At 42.3% G+C, this 17378-nt stretch overlaps 1 protein-coding gene and 1 non-coding gene across 4 annotated transcripts in view; one reads left to right on the top strand and one right to left on the bottom strand.

The window, feature by feature from the left end:
• Positions 1–1682: 1682 nt before the first annotated feature.
• Positions 1683–17378, top strand: part of UGDH (UDP-glucose 6-dehydrogenase) — a 34412-nt gene continuing 18716 nt past the window's right edge. The window contains exons 1-3 of one of the 3 annotated variants that reach the window (XM_066386177.1): positions 1683–1935; positions 2238–2330; positions 10820–10988. In XM_066386177.1, coding sequence (XP_066242274.1) covers positions 10827–10988 — 162 coding nt within the window. In that variant the 5' untranslated portion in view covers positions 1683–1935; positions 2238–2330; positions 10820–10826. Of the gene's footprint in view, positions 1936–2163; positions 2331–10819; positions 10989–17378 lie in introns of all 3 variants that reach the window. The other 2 variants (XM_066386176.1, XM_066386175.1) reach the window with 2 other exon arrangements.
• On the bottom strand, positions 5655–5758 carry LOC136407289 (U6 spliceosomal RNA). Its single transcript, XR_010751844.1, has one exon. It is a non-coding gene; the product is annotated as a U6 spliceosomal RNA (small nuclear RNA).

Here is a 17378-nt window from a genome sequence, read left to right as displayed (position 1 = left end):
GAAAGAATAAATAACTTATATTACTTCCGTTTTATTTATATTTAAGTCTGAACGATGTTTTATTTTTTAAAAATGACCAGATTCCCTCTGTTACATCCGTCTAAGACTCACTCTTGACGCTTGTCTAGGTCACATGATACATTTATCCATCCCACCCTAAAGGCCGGTCCGGGAAAATATTTTCTGACATTAAACTGGTCCGTGACCCAAAAAAGGTTGGGGACCACTGCCTTAAAGGGTTTTAAAGACTGTCAGCACATTTTGAGAATGGCTGTCCTAGATCCAAAGATCAATTCTAGCTAATGTTGATAGTATGATTTAATTTCTGAGAGCTTGCTGACTTGTGAAGATTATGATTACTATCAAAATACTAACAAAGAATGTGAATAGGTAGAAAATGTTAATTTTAAAAGAAGAGTGGTTTTTATTAGAAAGGCAATTGTAATAGTTCAAAATGATACCTCTATTATTGTATGCCACGTGCATTGCTATGAATTATATATTCATTGCTCTCTCCTACTAGCCTGTTAGTTTGGAAGAAGTAATTGGGTCTTGATTCATTTTGCATCCTTGGTTTCTAGGATGGATGAATTTAACTGCATAGAATGTACAACGTCTAGACATACTACCACACTCTGTAATTCAAACCAAATTATTATGTTTAGTTAACATTCAATGTATTTTTAAGTCATGATCCTATCAAGAAAACCTATATATTTTAACACGTCTTTATAAACTCCTAAGCAATTTCCTCATGACATATTTTAAAATGTTTTGACTTCAAGTACAAATTATGTGACCTGATTTAATTCTTAATGAGGTGGGCCAAAAGTCATGACTGCTTTTATTTGAGGTTTAAATGACTTTGAGGTGGGGAAAGAGAAACAGAACTACCCTCCATGTTAAAAGTGGGCAGGTTCCATGTTTTAATTTTACCCTCCCTCGTGTTGCATACTCTGCTAAATATCATGCACAGACACCCCAGATCCTGAATATGTCAGAAGAATCGTCTCTGGAAATTATCTCTGAAGGGCGTGGATGCCCCGCTTCTCCTCCCAGGGATCAGGGCGAGGGCACTAACTGGTCCAGTCATGACTGGACTCAGCATCCTCCAGACGTGAGGCATCTCCTTCCCAGAAGCGGCGGATCGGACCGGATCTGACTAAACCTTAGGCCGCAAGCCCGGAGGGTGCGGCGGACCCAGGGGCCTGGAGGGTGTGGGAGGTGGGTGAGCCGCTGGCCGGGTCTGACCCGCAGTCCAGCGAGCCAGAGTCAAGGCCTCCCCTCGGCTGCTGGGGAAACCGGAAGGGAGGCCGGGATCTTCCGGTCTCCGCGGGCAGCAGCTGGGCCAGTACTCCCTCAGCCTGAGTATGGCCGTCCAGGCGAAATACCACAGCACCTCAGCTCGGACCGTTAGCCAGGACCGGGAGATGGGGCAAGAACCAGGGAAGAACCGTAAGACCGGTCTTCCGATTGCCCGGACAGCAACACCCATGGGATCCACACCCGCCGCCAAAGCGGACCCGCAGCACAGGCAGCCGTGCCCACCGCCTCTCGCGGCAGGGGCAGGGCCACCTATCTGGCCAGAGCGGATTCGCCCAGGCTTAGCCAGGGGCGTGGCCTTTCCTCCACCCACGACTAGCCACGCCCCCGCCGCTCGGTCCTTGGACCCTGCAGGAAATAGGGGCGGGTCCCCGACCTAGTATGGCGGGACGTGGCGCAGGGTTGCGGCTGAGAGGAGAGTCCCGGAGGGCCTGGCTACAGGGGAATGAAGCCTCCGCCTTCTCGGGCCGAAGGCTTTAAATACGGGCCCGGGCCCGGGACTCGGGGTGCGTTGAGAGGAGATCTGGTGGAGCGCCTGCTGTGCGGCCCAGAGCGGGGAGTTGTCCAAGCTTCGGGATAGAAGCGGAAGCCGCGATCCGAGCTTGGAAGCGGGTAAGCCTTTCCCAGACTGGCTCCGCTGCCCGGTCGGGATGCTCCGAGGTCCCGGCGGCATGGGGAGGGAGCGGAGCGGGGGTGTGCACGCTGCTCCTGATCGCTCCCTGCGCTCAGTCCCAGGCTTTTCGTCTCACGACCCCCGTCTCCCCTTTTAGGCTCTGGGCGGGAATCGCCTTTTAGATCTGCTGTCCTAGAGAATGGTATAGCTTGGGCTTTGTATTACAGACTCGCCAGTCTCCCAGCCGCATCTCTTTCTGCTTTTTCTCACTTTCTGACTTGAAATAAATGAGATTTCCTAGACGCCTCAGAAAACCGAACGTCCACCGAAGGAAGCGGTCCTCTGGTTAGGGACCCCATTTTGGTCTCAGAGTCTTGCACAGTCTTTTGTTTGGGTAAGTCTGCTCCTGGGGGGCTGCTGCTTTCCTCACTTCATTGGCCGCCCTCCTTAAGGAACAACTAAAATATGAACCCAGAAAACCATTTTGAGGGCGAAATCCTCAGACATCCTAAAATCTGTATGGACTCCTGGAATGCGTTGTTGGCCGCCACACCATATAATTGCTCTATTTCATGTTAGGGAAGCTCGCCTTTCTTGGGAGCTTTAGGAGATCTTGTTTGTGTGAGATCTTGATAAATTATAATTCTTATATAGGATGATAAATGACTAGGGTTGAGAATTCTGGTATGTAGGAAAGAGGGATTCACTGGTAGGGAGCTTTTTACGGATATACAGAAGAGTGGCTGTCCACTGACTACCCTCAAAGACACAGTGAGTCTTTGAGTTTCTTCAAATCCCCTAAGACATAGAGAACAGGAGTTTGGTCTGTTTCTTCAGGGGGATTCTGGAAATGAAAGAGCTTACTGTCTGCTCTGAGATGTGCTTGTTAGTACCCAGCATCTAGTGCATGCTATGTGGTAGACAACCTGGTTGAAAGGATACATTTCTTCTCACATTGCTATCTATAAGCATATTTCATCCTCCCTCTTGCTATTTCCACAGCTTTATATGATACCCTTTAGATACAACAGTAACACTTTCACAGATAAAGTATTTTTCATGGGTCAGGCATCTATTTGTATTTAATTTTTGAAAATGACTGAGATGACTTGTAAAGTTAATCCATTGCTTTAGCTACTGGGTGATTATGCAGTGTATACTGAAAAGGGGTGAGGGCAGAGGGATTATATTTAGTTTAGATTGTAGTAGGACCGTCCCTATTTGTTAGCCACATATTCTAGGTAGAAATACTGATCTTGATTTATAAAATTTTAAGAGTATGAAGAGTAGTTTTGGAATGGCCTGGTTTGTTGTGACTTGACCAAATACAGAGGTAAAAACTCATTTCAAACTGACTTATAAAGCAAACATTCCCATTTCTCCTGACAGCACAGTAGAAATGGTCAGAAGATACATAAAAGTAGAAATAGTAAATGGAATCAGAAAACATCTGGGTCAGGGAAGGTATATCACTAATACTGTATTGAGCTCCATATTAAAGCTTATTGAAGATTTTATTGAAACTTCCAAGTGATTATTTGGATTTGCACAGGCTTTCCTATTGTCATCTACAAGCCATACTTCTTTTGAAATAGCAGCGTGGGGACTTGACCAGGTGGTGGCACAGTGCCTAGAGCCTCGACCTGGGATGCTGACTCAGGTTCAAAATCCAGAGGTCGCTGGCTTGAGTGTGGGATCATAGACATGACCCCATCATGGCTGCTGGTTTGAAGCCCAAGGTCATTGGCTTGGCTGGAGCCACGTGGTCAAGGCACATATGAAAAAGCAATCAGTGAACAACTAAAGAGTTGATGCTTCTCATATGTCTCTGTCTCCCTCCCTCCCTCTCTCTCTCTTAAAAAAAAAAAAAAGGCAGCACAAGAATCCCAGAAACATGGATATACAGGTTCCCAGAAACATGTATATACAGGTCCACCTGCTATTAATAGTTTACCCAACCTGAATACAATCTGGTCATCAAGGTGGATAAGAAGTAACTGGAAAGACATGCTGAAGTTCTACCTAAAGAAGAGAGGATGATAGGATTCTGGGCAAGCTCTGCAAAAAATACTAAGATCAGCCATCTGAGCTAAAGATATTCAAATAACAGTCTTCATTTAAAAAGATAGACTCTTATGGAGAGTTATTCATTCAATTAATAAATATTGAGAGCCTGTTCTAGACGTTGAAGCAAACAGTAGCAGATAAGAATTGTTATCTGGTATCGGTAGATATGAGCTAGTTGAGCCCAGGTTGCCCCATGTACACATTCAATGCATGTTTTTATTATTATTTGCTTTCATTAGCATTTATTTTATGCTGAATTTGCTCCTGGGCTGTAAGTTTTGTTTCTTCAAGTTTCTTCTGGAATATCTTTTTCTTCTCTGCAACCTCTTCCTGTTGAGGAACAGTCTGCTCTTAAATAAGGATCATATCAATGAACAATTAAGGTGCCACAACTATGAGTTGATCCTTTTCACCTCTCTCCCTTCTTGTCTGTCTATCCCTGTCTGTCCGTCTCTCTCTCTCTCTCTCTCTCTCCCCTTTCACTAGAAAGAAAAAAAATTAAACCTCTTTTTTTTTTTTTTTTGTATTTTTCCGAAGTTGGAAACGGGGAGGCAGTCAGACTCCCGCATGCGCCCAACCGGGATCCACCCGGCATGCCCACCAGGGGGCGATGCTCTGCCCATCTTGGGGCGTCGCTCTGCCGCAATCAGAGCCACTCTAGCGCCTGAGGCAGAGGCCACAGAGCCATCTTCAGCGCCCGGGCAAACTTTGCTCCAATGGAGCCTTGGCTGCAGGAGGGGAAGAGAGAGACAGAGAGGAAGGAGAGGGGGAGGGGTGGAGAAGCAGATGGGCGCTTCTCCTGTGTGCCCTGGCTGGGAATCGAACCCGGGACTCCTGCATGCCAGGCCGATGCTCTACCACTGAGCCAACCGGCCAGGGCAAAAAATTAAACCTCTTGATTGGCATGATTTTGTGGGGTTTTGTGGGTCAAGTGAGTAACAAACCATTTTCAGAGGCCACCTCAGGCTGCTTTCGGGGAGAGCTCAATTCATGTTGTTACAGGAATGTTAGCAGAACCTGCTTTGCTTGGGATTGAGGGCATAGGTTGCCCTATTAACCTCTTGGATGTGGGATTAAGTGCTAACTAAAAAAAATCCTCTGGTCCAGAAATACTTTGAGCTTCTACTTTTTAGGTTTTCTAGATTTATTGTGTATAATTAGAAAGAAAGGTTGGCTAGCTGTCTAGTGAGGGAGTTACAGTGTAGTAACTCTTCAGGTCCATTACAGTTCAGGACCTGATGATCTTCAGCCTTGCATATCTGGAAGGTAGATTTTTTTTCCATCCAAGAACTCAGAGTTAATGAGGTTTTAGATGTTAACTTAGGATGATTAAGCTAAAAAGAGACTGATGAATACACTAGAATGGAACTTTGCTATATTACAGTAGGGAAATGTTATTCCAGTGTCTGGAATACTTATATGTCAAATCCAGGTCATCCCTTTCTAGTATTACAGTTCCTAGAAGTCTGAATTCATAAGGCAGTGTGGAATCAGAAGAAAGAATCGTTGGGGAATATGCCATCCAAGCATTGGGAAAGCCTGTTCTTGCCCGACCTCTCTGAAACCAGAGTACTTCTGATGTCCAGATTCTGTGCCACTCTTCTCTAGACAGTACTGAAATAAATACTTATTCTTGTTCTTTTTTTTTTTTAAAAGTATAGAATGCTTTACGAATTTGCATGTCATCTTTGTGCAGGGGCCGTACTAATCTCTGTATCGTTCCAATTTTAGTATATGTGCTGCTGAAGCGAGCATGTTCCTTTTTTTTTTAATTGATTTGAGAGAGGAGAGAGAGATAGACAGACAGTGACAAACAGACAGGAAAGAAGAGAGATGAGAAGCATCAACTCATCATTGCAGCACTTTAGTTGTTCATTGATTACTTTCTCATACATGCCTTGATGGGGGAGGGGGGTGCGCTCCAGCTGAGCCAGTGACCACTTGCTCAAGCCAGTGACTTTGGGGTCAAGCCAGTAACCTTGGGCTTCAAGCCAGTGACCATGATGTCATGCCTATATTCGCATGCTCAAGCTGATGAAACCTGCACTCAAGCCAGCGACCCTGGGATTTTGAACCCAGTCCTCAGCGTCCCTGGTCAACACTCTATCCACTGTGCCACCCCCTGGTCAGGTTTACTGTACTTTCTATATCCTACTCATTCTTTAGGGTAAGCCTAGATTCTACCTTTGTCTTGATGTAAATGCCTTGTTATTTTGATTTTTCCCCCTCTAGACTTTAACACATATTGTCATTGAATTCATTATACTGCCTTGTATAATTTAACCATATTACCTGGGTGTGACTAAGTCTTTTTCATCTTATAAGTCAGCTTAAAAGTCACTTTCTCAGAGTCCTTCTTTAACTGCTCTAATATATATATATATAGTATATATCTAATGTAGTCCTTTCTCCACAGATAGCTCTTTCCTCCCTCCATCTCTCCTACGTGATTATTTCCTTTTTTTTTTTTTTACAGGGACAGAGAGTGTCAGAGAGAGGGATAGATAAGGACAGATAGGAACGGAGAGAGATGAGAAGCATCAATTATCAGTTTTTCGTTGAGACACCTTAGTTGTTCATTGATTGCCTTCTCACATGTTCCTTGACCGTGGGCCTTCAGCAGACCGAGTAATGCCTTGCTTGAGCCAGCGACCTTGGGTCCAAGCTGGCAAGCCTTGCTCAAACCAGATAAGCCCACGCTTGAGCTTGCGACCTCGGGGTTCTGAAGCTGGGTCCTCCGCATCCCAGTCTGACACTCTCCACTGCACCATCACCTGGTCAGGCGATTATTTCCTTTATGTGGAATGTATATTCTAGTAGTAGTGTGCTCTACTACTAGAATATAGCTTTATAAAAGTAGGAACTGTGTCTGCCATATTCACTGTTGTGTCCACAGCACGTAGAACAGTAGTAGCTATAATGTAGTAACGAGTTTAAAGTCTTTCAATTGAATCATTCCCTAAATAAATTGTTAAATGCTTGAATGTCAGAACCTGTTTTCTTCTATGGCCAAATTCTCTGCTCTGCCCACACAGTGGACCCTTAAATTGAGAATATTTCTTTTTCATGAAGGTGAAGATTAGAATAGGCCTGAAGCAAGTTGAAGCAATTATTTTTGAAACCAGATACCAAGCCATTTTCATGGTAGAGGTGGGGATAGCAGGAGTAAATGCTGGAGATGCATCTTTGGTTAACGAGCTCCAGGCTCAGAACTCCCTCCACAGGTGGGAGCTTTTCAGAACATTGCTGTGAGCTGTCGCTGCTTAGCAGTGCCAGTGCAGTCTCTTTCTCCCACGCAGTTTCTCTGTCTCGGTGGACAGGGCACTGGAGGTCTGGACAGCGGTAAAGAGCAGAACTGAGAAGCAGAAGGGTGAAGAAATGCAGATGGATGGTTGCCAAAAGTAAATTTTGCATTTTTGCTGAGGTGAACCTTGGAGTCCTAAATGTCTAATAGGAATATCATGTTTTTATGACTCCACAGTGAGTGATAGCAGGGAACTGTTAACCCACTTAATTAGATTATTAAGGAGACAGTCTACCAGATTTAGCATGATTTTACTTTTTTTCTAGTGAGTATATCCACACAATAGAATACAATAAGAACTTTTTTAAAAAAGTAAGAGAGAAAATGGCCAGGTTTTCAGAATGCATTAAGTGAAGAAAAACAACAACAACAAATGTTGATGGTGTATATACAGTAGTCTACTTTTTGAATATAGGAAGAAATGATTATTAGAATATGCATATGTATTTACTTGCACTATATTAAAAATACAGGGAGGATACACAAGAAATTAATAAAGGAGTTGTTTGTAGAAGCAAAGTATTTAGGGGTGGGGTAGGCACGAGGCTTCTCAGAGTCTATACCAGGGGTCTCAAACTCAACTCAGCATGTGGGCCGCAGAGCAAGATCACAGCCGTTCCGTGGGCTGCACTAGGTCTACAAAAGGCAACTGTTACGCAACACTTTTCTCACTGCAGTTGAAAACAAAAAAAAGTCAATACAACAAGCACAATCGTACATGCAGTTTACTCAGTGTCACAAAACGACCAGAAACTGTAGTTCGCATCACAACTGCTGTTAACTAAGCTAATATCTAGCTAGGATGCTAGAGAAATGAAAAATACAAGTAGGCCCCTAGGCTTACTTAATTTTATCCAAAATATTTTGAACTTCGTGGATTAGTTTGCGGGCCGCATAAAATTGTTCAGCGGGCCGCAAGTTTGAGACCCCTGGTCTATACCTTGTTACATGGGTTTAATTTTTGAACCATATGAATGTATTACCTATTTAAAACAAACAAGCAAAAAATAAATTTCTTTTTATATATATCACTAAGACTATTGCTTTCTGTTATATTTGCTGTTTTACTAAAATTCTGTTTGTTTTTATAGTTTTTAAAGAGTCATTAGAGATGAGATTCTGTGAGTTGATATCTGCTAATTATGACCACTAAAGATTAGTTGATAAGCCAGATTAATTGTTTTTTTTGTTTGTTTGTTTTTGTTTTTGTTTTTGCATTTTTCTGAAGCTGTAAACAGGGAGAGACAGTCAGACAGACTCCCGCATGCGCCTGACCGGGATCCACCCGGCACGCCCACCATGGGGCGACGCTCTGCCCACCAGGGGGCGATGCTCTGCCCATCCTGGGCATCGCCATGTTGCGACCAGAGCCACTCTAGCGCCTGGGGCAGAGGCCACAGAGCCATCCCCAGCGCCCGGGCCATCTTTGCTCCAATGGAGCCTTGGCTGCGGGAGGGGAAGAGAGAGACAGAGAGGAAGGCGCAGCGGAGGGGTGGAGAAGCAAATGGGCGCTTCTCCTGTGTGCCCTGGCCGGGAATCGAACCTGGGTCCTCCGCACACTAGGCCGACGCTCTACCGCTGAGCCAACCCGCCAGGGCAGATTAATTGTTAATAATACAGACCAGCATACTTGTGTGGGCTGGTCAGCTCATTCTTTTCCAGTAGGGAAATCTATCCAGAGAACCAGTGAAGATGAACGCATTGATGAATACAGATTCAGACCAAAGGGAATTGGACATCTTAATTATGTGCTTTGTGTATCTTTTTTCATAACAGGGATGTACGTACCAGGCATTGTAATTAAATCAGCCTTCTCTGATCCATGTAGGAATGTACTAACAAATCTTAAACTTTCTGATTAACATTTTCCATTCCTTTGGAATCCATGAATTAGATGATGTTTGAAGTCTTGGCAAGGACCGAAATTCTAAGAATTTGATCAGTTGAACAGTTTTTTGTTTCTATTACAATGAATGAACTGACATTCTTATATACACTGCTCACAAAAATTAGGGGATCAGGGAACGTGCAAATACTCCAGCACTTTCAGCCTTTTGTATAGTGCATTTTCACCAATAAAATAAAAGTTGGTTTTGCATCTCATTTGCATAATCGAATAACTTTCTTTGACTTGCTGTTTGCTTTTCTGATATTTAATAAAAAAAATAAAATGCTTTTTTTATTGCTTTATATTCATTTAAAAAATCCCCTAATTTTTGTGAGCAGTATATAAATCTGTCCTTTGTAATTTTGATTGGTGTGAATCAATTTACCTAATTGGTTTTGAAAACTTATCAAACTCTGTATAACAGCTTTGGTAACTACAGAAATTGCTTTCCTTTAACCATCTCATGGTTTCTGATTAAATTTGAAATTGAGTTTAAGATCATTGTCAAATACCTAAAAATAAACAGCTAAAGTCAAATTGGTAGGGAATATAATCTCAAGCCAATTCTGGACTACAGACTAGACTAATCTTAATATCTGCAGTGTTAATTGAAACCTGTCTCAAGGCTGACCTTTTTTTTGTGTGTATGTGTGTATTTTTTATTTTTCTAAAGTGAGAAGCGGGGAGGCAGAGAGATAGACACCCACATGCAACCCACAGGGATCAACCCGGCATGCCCACTAGGGGGCAATGCTCTGCCCCTCTGGGGTGTTGCCTGGTTTGTAACTGGAGCCGTTCTAGTGCCTGAGGTGGAGGCCATGGAGCCATCCTCAGTGCCCGGGCCAACTTTGCTCCAGTGGAGCCTTGGCTGCATGAAGGGAAGAGAGAGATAGAGAGGAAGGAGAGGGGGAAGGGTAGAGAAGCAGATGGACACTTCTGTGTGTCCTGGCCAGGAATCGAACCCGGGACTTCCACACTCCACGTCTATGCTCTACCACTGAGCCAGCCAGCCAGCCAAGGCTTATCAAGGCTGACCTTTGTATATCAGCATTTATTAAAACAAGAATTGCACTGCTATTTCATCCTTGAACTTTTCCTCAGCAATTAAGAGTTGTCCTAGTGTATTAGAGGCCTAAGTAAGATTTTATTTTGCTTCTTGACTTTCTAAGTATTGGGTCATTATAATCTTTGTGGCTCATCTCCAGTAATATCCATCATTGTAATTTTTTTCCATGTTTCATATTAGTGCAGCTGAGAACAGGTTTGGTCATCCAATTAGAGTGGAGTTTTTAAACTTTTTTTTAAAAATTATTATTTTATTGATTTTTAGAGAGAGAGGGAAGGGGAGAGAGGCAGGAACATCAGTCTGTTCCTCCTGTATGTGCTCTGACCAGGGATCGAACTGGTATCTTCTACTCTTCCAGATGAAGCTCTAACTAACTATCTGGCCAGGGCTAGAGTTTTTTTTTTTAATCACCGTTTTCATAATTCTTAATTAGTGTAAATGTAGGAAATCTTTCCAGATATGCCACCTTGACAGTTTTTATAAAGTGTGATGAATATGCATTGTGATTTAAAATCTTCTGTTTTCAATAATAGAACAGTCTTGCTGTTTCCGTTCTAGTACAATCATGTTTGAAATTAAGAAGATCTGTTGCATCGGTGCGGGCTATGTTGGAGGACCCACGTGTAGTGTCATAGCTCTGATGTGCCCCGAAATCAGGGTAACGGTTGTTGATGTCAATGAATCAAGAATCAATGCATGGAACTCTCCTATGCTTCCTATTTATGAGGTAAACCATATTAAACAACTTTATACTTCTTACTGTTTTTGTGAAATAATTTACTATTGATAAAAAAATCTATGTCTACACTGATAAAAAATTAAATGAAGCCAGACCAGGAGGTGGCGCAGTGGATAGAGCGTCGGACTGGGATGCGGAAGGACCCGGGTTCGAGACCCCGAGGTCACCAGTTTGAGTGCAGACTCATCTGGTTTGAGCAAGGCTCACCAGCTTGGACCCAGGGTCGCTGGCTCAAACAAGGGGTTGCTCGGTCTGCTGAAGGCCCACGGTCAAGGCACATATGAGAAAAGCAATCAATGAACAACTAAGGTGTTGCAATGTGCAATGAAAGACTAATGATTGATGCTTCTCATCTCTCTCCGTTCCTGTCTGTCTGTCCCTGTCTATCCCTCTCTCTGACTCACTCTCTGTCTCTGTAAAAAATAAATAAATAAAAATTAAATGAAAAAATTTAGATACACAATGTTATGGGCATTATAGTTATAATTTATCAGAGAAAATGACTGGAAAGAAGTATATTAAAATATTAATAATGGTTGTATTAGTGCAGTGAGATTATGTATAATATTTTTCTCTTTTCTGCTTTCTAATTTTGTCTTTTAATAAAATTAAAAAGTGTTCTGTAAAAATAAAACTATGTTTATAATATTGATATAAATCTGTTGTATTTTTGGATTATTGAACTTATTATTTCAAGTAAACCTTGGATGGATAAATGGCACTTTTTATATTTTGTGTTTAGTATCACAAGTTTGTTTCATTGGAATTTCAAAATTTTTGTGAATTTAGAATTTATGGTTAAGAAAATAATGCTTTTAACTATTTTATTAAACTGAGTCCCATTTCTTTAGTATTTCACTGTAAAATGAGTTCATGACATTATGCTTTTGAAGCCCAACAGGAAGGCATTTGAAAATTTGATGGCAGCACTTTTCTGTCATATATATGTATATATTTTTTTCCAGACAAATTTTGTTATTTATAAGACTGTTATTAAACATAGTGTTTAGGCATGTTAGGCATTTGGCAGGGAAAAGCTCAAACCAGTTTTGTTGGTAAGATTATTCTTTCTACTATTTATGGGGCTATGAAACAGAGAAATCTATGGAAAACCACCCATAGAGTAGTAGCAACTCATATCTGAAATAGACCTAAGATTAAAAAAAAAAATACCATGTGTGTATGTGATAGCTTCTGTCTGTGCTTTATACTGTCTTCTACTAGATGATCTGCCTATAACAGTTCTTTAAATACCTCAGTATTAATAGCATCTTTCCCTGTTATAAGTATAACATTAGTACTATTTTTGTTTGGGGAATTTTTAAAAACATTTTGGAATGATAACTTGATAGAGTTCTATAATTCTGATATCCTTAAAAGGGCTAGAAGTAATCTAAAACCCTGTAAAGCATATAAATATCTAGTCATTCAGTAACTAATTCTGTAAGCAGGATACTCTAGTCTTCAAAAACGAAAGGCAGCCATCAGAATGGCTAAATTATTACTACTGGAAATACCAAGTGTTGACAGGGATTTAGAGCAGTTGAATTTTTTTTTTTTTTTTTGTATTTTTCTGAAGCTGGAAACCGGGAGAGACAGTCAGACAGACTCCCGCATGCGCCCAACCGGGATCCACCCAGCACGCCCTCCAGGGACGATGCTCTGCCCACCAGGGGGCGATGCTCTGCCCCTCCGGGGCATCACTCTATGGCGACCAGAGCCACTCTAGCGCCTGGGGCAGAGGCCAAGGAGCCATCCCCAGCCCCCGGGCCATCTTTGCTCTAATGGAGCCTCGCTGCGGGAGGGGAAGAGAGAGACAGAGAGGAAGGAGAGGGGGAGGGGTGGAGAAGCAGATGGGCGCCTCTCCTGTGTGCCCTGGCCGGGAATCGAACCCGGGACTTCTGCACGCCAGGCTGACGCTCTACCACTGAGCCAACCGGCCAGGGCCGCAGTTGAAATTTTATATACTGCTGATCAGAATGTAAATTGGTACATCTGCTTTGCAGTACTGTTTGGCAGTGTCTACTAAAGCCGAAAATACATATAGTTTATCACTCAGCAGTTCCACTGTTAAGTGTATATCTAACAGAAATGCATACATATGTGCACCAAAAACAGCTATTAACAGTGCTTTTAGTAATAGCCACAAATGGGAAACAACCTAAATGTTCGTCATCAATGGGATGGATAAATAAATTATAGTTTAAATCCTGCAATAAAATACTACACTGCATTGAAAATGAATGAAACTACTTCTAGAGGTAAGAATATGGTTAAATTCTCATAAAAATAGTATGTTATCAGACATAAAATAGTAAATACTGTGTAATTCCATTTGTATACATTTGTGTGTGTGTGTGTGTGTGTGTGTGTATGTGACAGAGAGAGGGACATATGGGGACAGACAGACAGGAAGGGAGAGAGATGAGAAGCATCAATTCTTCCTTGTGGCAACTTAGTTGTTCATTGATTGCTTTCTCATATGTGCCTTGACTGGGGGCTACAGCAGAGCGAGTGACCCCTTGCTCTAGTCAACGACCTTGGGCTCAAGCTGGTGAGCCTTGCTCAAACCAGATGAGCCTGCGCTCAAGCTGGCAACATCGGCGTTTCAAACCTGGGTCCTACATGGCCCAGTTCAATGCTCTATCCACTGTGTCACCACCGGGTCAGGCCCGTTTGTATACATTTAAAAAATTGACAAAACTAATCTAATTCAACATGATAATAATTTGAAATAGTGACTAGGAGAGGGCACATTGCCAGCTCTGATTTACTATTAATGTTCTTTTAACTCTTGATGTGCATAGTGATTACACAGTATGTTCATTGTGAAAATTGAGCTATATTTTTTTATTTTTGAAAGAGAAAGAGGGACAGACAGGGACTGATAGACAGGAAGGGAGAGAGATGAGAAACATCGACTTGTTGTAGCACTTTAGTTGTTCATTGATTGCTTTCTCATACATGCTTTGACCAGCTCCAGCCAGCCAGTGACCCCTTGCTCAAGCCAGCAACCTTGGGCTTCAAGCCAGCTACCTTAGGGCTCAAGCCAGTGACCATGGGGTCATGTCTATGATCCTACACTCAAGCTGGCAACCTGAGCCCACACTTAAGTAGTGACCTTTGAGTTTTGAACCTGGGTTGTCAGCTTCCCAGGTCGACACTTTATCCACTGTGCCACCATCTGGTCTGGCGAGCTATGCATTTTATTTATTTATTTATTTATTTTTCATTTTTCCGAAGCTGGAAACGGGGAGGTAGTCGGACAGACTCCTGCATGCGCCCGACTGGGATCCACCCGGCATGCCCACCAGGGGGCGATGCTCTGCCCCTCTGGGGTGTCTCTCTGTTGCATCCAGAGCCATTCTAGCACCTGAGGCAGAGGCCACAGACCCATCCTCAGTGCCCGGGCCATCTTTGCTCCAATGGAGCCTTGGCTGCGGGAGGGGAAGAGAGAGACAGAGGAAGGAGAGGGGGAGGGGTGGAGAAGCAGATGGGCGCTTCTCCTGTGTGCCCTGTCCGGAAATCGAACCCGGGACCTCTGCACGCCAGGCCGACGCTCTACCGCTGAGCCAACCGGCCAGGGCCTATGCATTTTTTAATACTATGTGTACTTCTCTTTTATTTGTTTGTTTATTTATTTATTTTAATGAGAGGAGAGAAGGCAGAGACAGACTCCTACATGCACCCAACCGGGGTCCACCTGGCAATCCCACTAGGGGGCGATGCTCTGCCCATCTGGAGCATTGCTCTGTTGCATCCAGAGCCATTTTAGGCCTGAGGTGGAGGCCATGGAGCCATTCTCAGTTCCCAGGGCCACCTTGCTCTAATCGAACCTTGGCTGCAGGAGGGGAGGAGAATAGAGAGAGAGAGAGAGAGAAGTGAGGGAGGAGGGGTGGAGAAGCAGATGGTCACTTCTCCTGTGTGCCCTGACCAGGAATTGAACGCAGGACATCCACACATTGGGCTGACACTCTACTACAGAGCCAACCGGCCAGGACCTCTGTATTTTTATTTCAATTAAAATTTCACTTAAAAAAAATAAAGTATTGTGAACTAGAAAAATAATATGAATTATCTATAATATATTGGAATTAGACATTTTTCTTGGAGAAAAGAAAAAAATTAGTTGCCCACGCAACTCCATATATAGTTAGATTAAGAGAGTTGAGATCTAAAATGACTTATTTCCCATGTCTTGTTTTCTTTGAAAAACCTATCTTTTATAAACAAAGAAACAAAAGTATTTTTGGTTGTTTCACACTTTTATTTCATAAATACATTTTTATCTTTTAAATCTCTATAAACAGAATATAAAATATATAGGAGTCTTTCTAGTTCTGTGCCCTTTAGAAGCAATGTATGAGTTCTCAGAACTGAATTCCCATAATTGTATTGGCTCTTTTTTGGGGGGAGATTTTTCTGGAGTGAGAAACAGGGAGGCAGAGAGACAGACCCCCGCATGCACCCAACTGGGATCCACCCGGCATGTCCACCAGGGGGCGATGTTCTGCCCATCTGAGGCATTGCTGTGTTGCAACTAGAGCCATTCTAGCGCATGAGATGGAGGCCATGGAGCCATCCTTAGCACCTGGGCCAACTTTGTGCTCTAATGGAGCCTTGGCTGCAGGAGGGGAAGAGAGAGAGAGAGAAAGGAGAGAGGAAAGGTTGGAGAAGCAGATGGGCGCTTCTCCTGTGTGCCCTGGTTGAGATTCATACCCGGGACTTTCACATGTCGGGCCGACGCTCTACCACTGAGCCAACCAGCCAGGGATGTATTGGCTCTTTTTAATGGTTGTTAGTTAACTAAAAGGTTAATGATTTGGTCTTTAAAGTCTTACTTTTATCTTATTTTTAATGTATTAGATGATGATAACATAGGCACTAGCTATTTTAGTTCTGCACTATTTAGTGTGGCCTGAAAAGGAAATGCAGTCCTTTTCAAACCCAGCTGGCTTTAAAAGTTGAAAACATGGTACTGCTACATTAAAATTCTACAAGAATTCTTAGCAAGTGGAATCATTTTTCTCTTAAGTAATTGACTTAAGGCTTATAATTATCATATGTCTTTCGTAGACATCAGTTGTTTAAAGATTCCTACTTCAGAGATTTATAAATAAAAAATTTTAAAACGATTTCTGTAAGGTTGTGTTTAGAAAAGCACCTGGCAAAATGAACTGTATGGCCCAATTATTCATTTTCAGAGATGTTCTTGCACACGTCCTTGGCTATATTAAGATGTGGAATGTTAGGTGAAATGCCAAACAGGAACAACTATAATAGAAGAAAAAGGAATGGCAGTTTTATTCATAGTTCATGCTGCTTTACAAATTGCTTTATTGAGTAGTTTATACATACTGTTACTAGTTGTAATTTTTTTTTTTAATTTTATTTATTCATTTTTAGAGAGGAGAGAGAAAGGGAGAAAGAGAGACAGAGAGGGAGAGAGAGAGGAGAAAGAGACAGAGAGAGAAGATGGGGAGGAGCTGGAAGCATCAACTCCCATATGTGCCTTGACCAGGCAAGCCCAGGGTTTCGAACCGGCGACCTCAGCGTTTCCAGGTCGATGCTTTATCCAATGCGCCACCACAGGTCAGGCCTAGTTGTAATTTTTTACTGACCTACCTTGGACAATACAAATAAATATTTTATTTTCATAGAAACATTGGATGCCATTTGCAATCAACATTCTTTGTAAATGTGTATTCTATGTGTATTCATTTTTAAATATACAACCAAGTAGATACTTGTTTTCAAGGATATCATAAAAATCTATGGCATCAGTTTTTTATTATAAACACCACATTTTCATGTCAGGAAGTCCTTTGGGTAACTAATATTTGACTCATGGCTACTGTGCAATAAATGTTTGCTGAGTCAATGAGTAAGCTGTCAGTTGTGCCAAATACAAGAGAAATAAGAAATTTCATATTCTAGAGGGCATTGTAAATTTTGCAAGAATAATTACAAGTGGTAAGACATTGAGGGTAAGACAGTATAGAAAAAAAGTAAGACTCTCCTGACCTGTGGTGGCGCAGTGGATAAAGCATCAACCTGGAGCACTGAGGTTGCTGGTTCAAAACCCAGGGCCTGCCCAGTCAAGGCACATACAAGAAGCAGCTACTAAGAGTTGATGCTTCCCACTTCTCACCCCCCCCCTTTTCTCTCTATCTAAAATATCAATACATAAAAAAAATATTTAAAAACAGGAAAAAAGTCTCTTCTTTTAAGAAGTTTAATTTAGAAGGAAATAAAGGGAATGAACCAAAGGCCAAAAGTGTACATTGTGTAACATTACTACATAAAGCAAGATTAAATTTACCGCAATGAAAGCAGCAGCTAATTTTATTGCTGTCATTCTTATCATGTACCTATTTC

The sequence above is a fragment of the Saccopteryx leptura genome, chromosome 5, assembly GCF_036850995.1.
Source record: "Saccopteryx leptura isolate mSacLep1 chromosome 5, mSacLep1_pri_phased_curated, whole genome shotgun sequence".
In the NCBI taxonomy this organism is placed as follows: Eukaryota; Metazoa; Chordata; class Mammalia; order Chiroptera; family Emballonuridae; genus Saccopteryx; species Saccopteryx leptura.
Note: the sequence above shows the minus strand (reverse complement) of the source record. Positions and strands in the feature narration are given on the sequence as shown.